This window comes from Fukomys damarensis, unplaced genomic scaffold (genome assembly GCF_012274545.1).
Source record: "Fukomys damarensis isolate Sample0158 unplaced genomic scaffold, DMR_v1.0_HiC HiC_scaffold_12, whole genome shotgun sequence".
In the NCBI taxonomy this organism is placed as follows: domain Eukaryota; kingdom Metazoa; phylum Chordata; class Mammalia; order Rodentia; family Bathyergidae; genus Fukomys; species Fukomys damarensis.
Genome location: NW_022900924.1, coordinates 31,110,595 through 31,113,717, shown reverse-complemented (window position 1 = coordinate 31,113,717; position 3,123 = coordinate 31,110,595). Strand labels below are relative to the sequence as shown.

Genomic DNA, 3,123 nt, shown 5'->3' with positions numbered 1-3,123 from the left:
CTCCGCCCGCCCTCCGAGCTGGGGTCGAGAGAGCCCAGAAGGGCGCGACCCGGGGCGGAAGGGCAGGAGCCTCCCTGGGGCCGGCCTCCGGAGGGTAGGCGGGCCCCACATCTAGGGAACCAAACCCAATTCGCGCTCTGTATCTAACGCAAAAGGGTGGGGGTGATATGCGAGTTTGTCATCTGGGGTTTTCTCTTCAATGAATTGATGTTAAAACTATACTACAGTGGGAGAGTTTCCCATTTTTAAAAACGCACCAGCTTCCAATGGGGAGAAAATAAAATGGAGAGCAAGAGATAATTGCAGAGGAAGGTAGTAGGTAGGCCAGTATTTGCTGACTATTGCTTTCTCTGGGAGGCTGTGGCAGTTACTACCTATAAAAGGGTACCGGTAATAAATACGAGCAGATTTTCGAGAGAGTAGAAGTTGGAAAAATTCAAAGGTCCATTTATCTTCTTGCTCTCCCTACAGCTATCCTGTGGAGCGAGGTCTCGTCACTTCCTGGGGGGACATGGAGACAGTGTGGAAGTATATCTATGACTGGAACCTGAAACTAAAGCCCAGTGAGGTCCCAGTCTTGATTACTGAGCCAGCCCTGAACCCACTGGTCAACCGGCAACAGATCACTGAAGTGTTTTTTGAGCATCTGGGTGTCCCTGCTTTCTATATGTCCACCCAAGCTTTGCTGGCTCTCTTTGCTGCTGGCTTTACTACTGGCTTGGTGCTGAATTCGGGGGCCGGGCTTACCCAATGTGTGCCAGTCTTTGAGGGTTACTATCTGCCTTATGGTGTACAACAGCTACATCTGGCCGGCCTGGACCTCACCAACTACCTCCAGAAGCTGCTGATGGACCACGGTATCGTGCTGCTTAGTGGTGCAGACAGAAAGACTGTCGCAGACATTAAGGAGACCTTTTGTTACGTGGCAGTGAACTATGAAGAGGAAATGGCCAAGAAACCCCGTTCCCTGGAGAAAGTTTATGAACTACCTGATGGAATAACCATCAGACTTCACGACCAGCTCTTTCATTGTCCAGAGGCCCTCTTCTCTCCATGTCTCCTGAACGTTGACGCCCCTGGCATTGATAAGATGTGCTTCAACAGTGTAATGAAATGCGACACAGACCTGAGGAATTCCTTCTTCTCCAATATTGTCCTTGCTGGGGGATCGACCTCCTTCCCTGGCTTAGACCAGCGGCTGTTTAAAGACGTAGCAAAGATGGTGCCTGCTAACACTCCTGTACAGGTTACAGCTCCCCCAGAAAGGAAATTGTCAGTGTGGATGGGGGGTTCTATTCTCGCCTCCCTGTCTGCCTTCCAAGACATGTGGATCACGGCTGAAGAATTCAAAGAAGTTGGACCCAACATAGTACACCAAAGATGCTTCTGAAATACAGACGAAGTGGTTAAAAGAAAACACTTTGAGGTATACGCAACAAAGTTTTGGATGCTATGTTCCAGAACAAAAAATATTTCAATTACTGGGATGTTCATGTCTTTGTTGTATTTCTGTAATGGGAATAATTACAGTGATGATAATAATGGTCAAACAGAGTTTACTGAGTTGGAATCAAGTCAAATGCTAGAGGAAACACTATTCTTTGCCTTGGAGACAGCTTACATTTTTTTCTTGGAGCGAAAGTGATTTGTGGAATGATATGCTATGTGCCAAATGAGTGATGATTTAAGTTTGTTGAAGCTTAGGGAAAGAAGGTTGATGTGATGAGGAAAGACTTTGTAACAGGTATGATGGAAAGGGTGGAGGAAAGACATTGTGTCCACACAGGCTAATGGAGTGAGCAGAGGACGCATAAAGCTTGCTGAAGTTGTACTTAATTACTGAAATGAATACTCTTGTGGGGCAGAGGACTGGCCATGACTAGGAAGGTAAATTAAGGCCAAGAATTGCAAGGCTTTAAGTGTTAAATTCCTTCGGGCAAAGGAGATCATCTAAAGATTTAAAAGCAGTAGACAAATGAAATTATGTTAGGATGAATGTGGTGGTAGTTTGGAGAATAAGTTTGAGAAGTCCCTGGAGATTCAGTAATCAGAAAGTTATAGTTCAGATGTAAAGTAGCTACCTCTCGTGAGCAGAATTATAAGCAATAGGAATTAAAAAGATGAAATTACAAAAACTGACAAGACTTGTTGCCTGATTAGACAGGCAACATGAAGGGGAAAGATGGGTATGACACAGGGCCTCGCACCCGTATTTTATAGAGAAGGAAATTTGTTTTCAAAATGTTTAAATTTGCTTACATCATGCAGTAGGTGGCAGAGTCTGAATGCAAACATGCATTTTGCCCCTAATTCAAATAGAAAGGCAATCTATTAGGTTTAAATTCTAGCTGTCCTTCAGGTATTGCCCCAAAGCTTTAGTTATGAGAAAGACTTTGAGTTCTCAACTGGCATTGAAACTTGTTTATAAAATAGAGAATTTAGCTGGACACGGTGGTGCATGACTGTGATCCCAGCATCTGGGAGGCTGAGGCAGGAGGATCCACTGTGAGTGTGAGGCCAACCTGGCCTAAATATTGTGTCCAAGGTTGACCTGAGCTGCATAGCAAGACTCTGTCTCCAAAAACAAAACAAAAATCAAATCAAAGAATTTATGGGTCCAGTTCAGATACTCCCTTCTCTGTGGAATCTAAAGGTTTTCTTTGTGTTGCGCACCACATTCTTGTGCTTCTGTTGACCCCTTTGTTTATGAGATTGTTACGGAAGGAATTGGCAAGTGGCACACAGAGAGGCAGTGGAATGGAAGTAAAATAAAAAAGTTTACTCCATTGATGGGGATCGATGACACCTAAGGGTGGTGCCCTGATCAACTCCCCTTTGGGTTACAACTCCTTCTTTTATAGGGTTTTACAGCTTTGTTCTTACTCAGTTGGTTACACTGCATTTTCACCCCCCACATTACTGATACCCAAAACATAATAGCGAGGCAGTTGAATTTCAACCCTGATGCCGTTCTTTGTCAGGGAAGTTACCTTTAAGATTTATTCAATTACCTATTCTAGCCAGGAGGAAGGGAGTTTGTTTGGTCAACAAAGCTAACAATGGTCCTTTTTCACTTATAAATTTTTGTGAGAGACTAGGTACCTCCGGTGGAGGTTGATTCTG

The 3,123-nt window shown here is 44.3% G+C and overlaps 1 protein-coding gene across 1 annotated transcript; it reads left to right on the top strand.

Moving 5' to 3' along the window:
• Positions 1-19: 19 nt before the first annotated feature.
• Actrt3 (actin related protein T3) lies at positions 20-2,902 on the top strand. The gene is made up of 2 exons (XM_010632346.1): positions 20-94; positions 472-2,902. Exon 2 carries the CDS (start codon positions 512-514, stop codon positions 1,388-1,390), a length of 879 nt encoding a protein of 292 aa, XP_010630648.1. The 5' UTR covers positions 20-94; positions 472-511; the 3' UTR covers positions 1,391-2,902.
• The last annotated feature ends 221 nt before the right edge of the window (positions 2,903-3,123 follow it).

Excerpts from the sequence above, each read along its gene's own strand:
- Actrt3 (XM_010632346.1), top strand. The coding sequence starts at position 512 with ATGGAGACAGTGTGGAAGTATATCTATGACTGGAACCTGAAACTAAAG.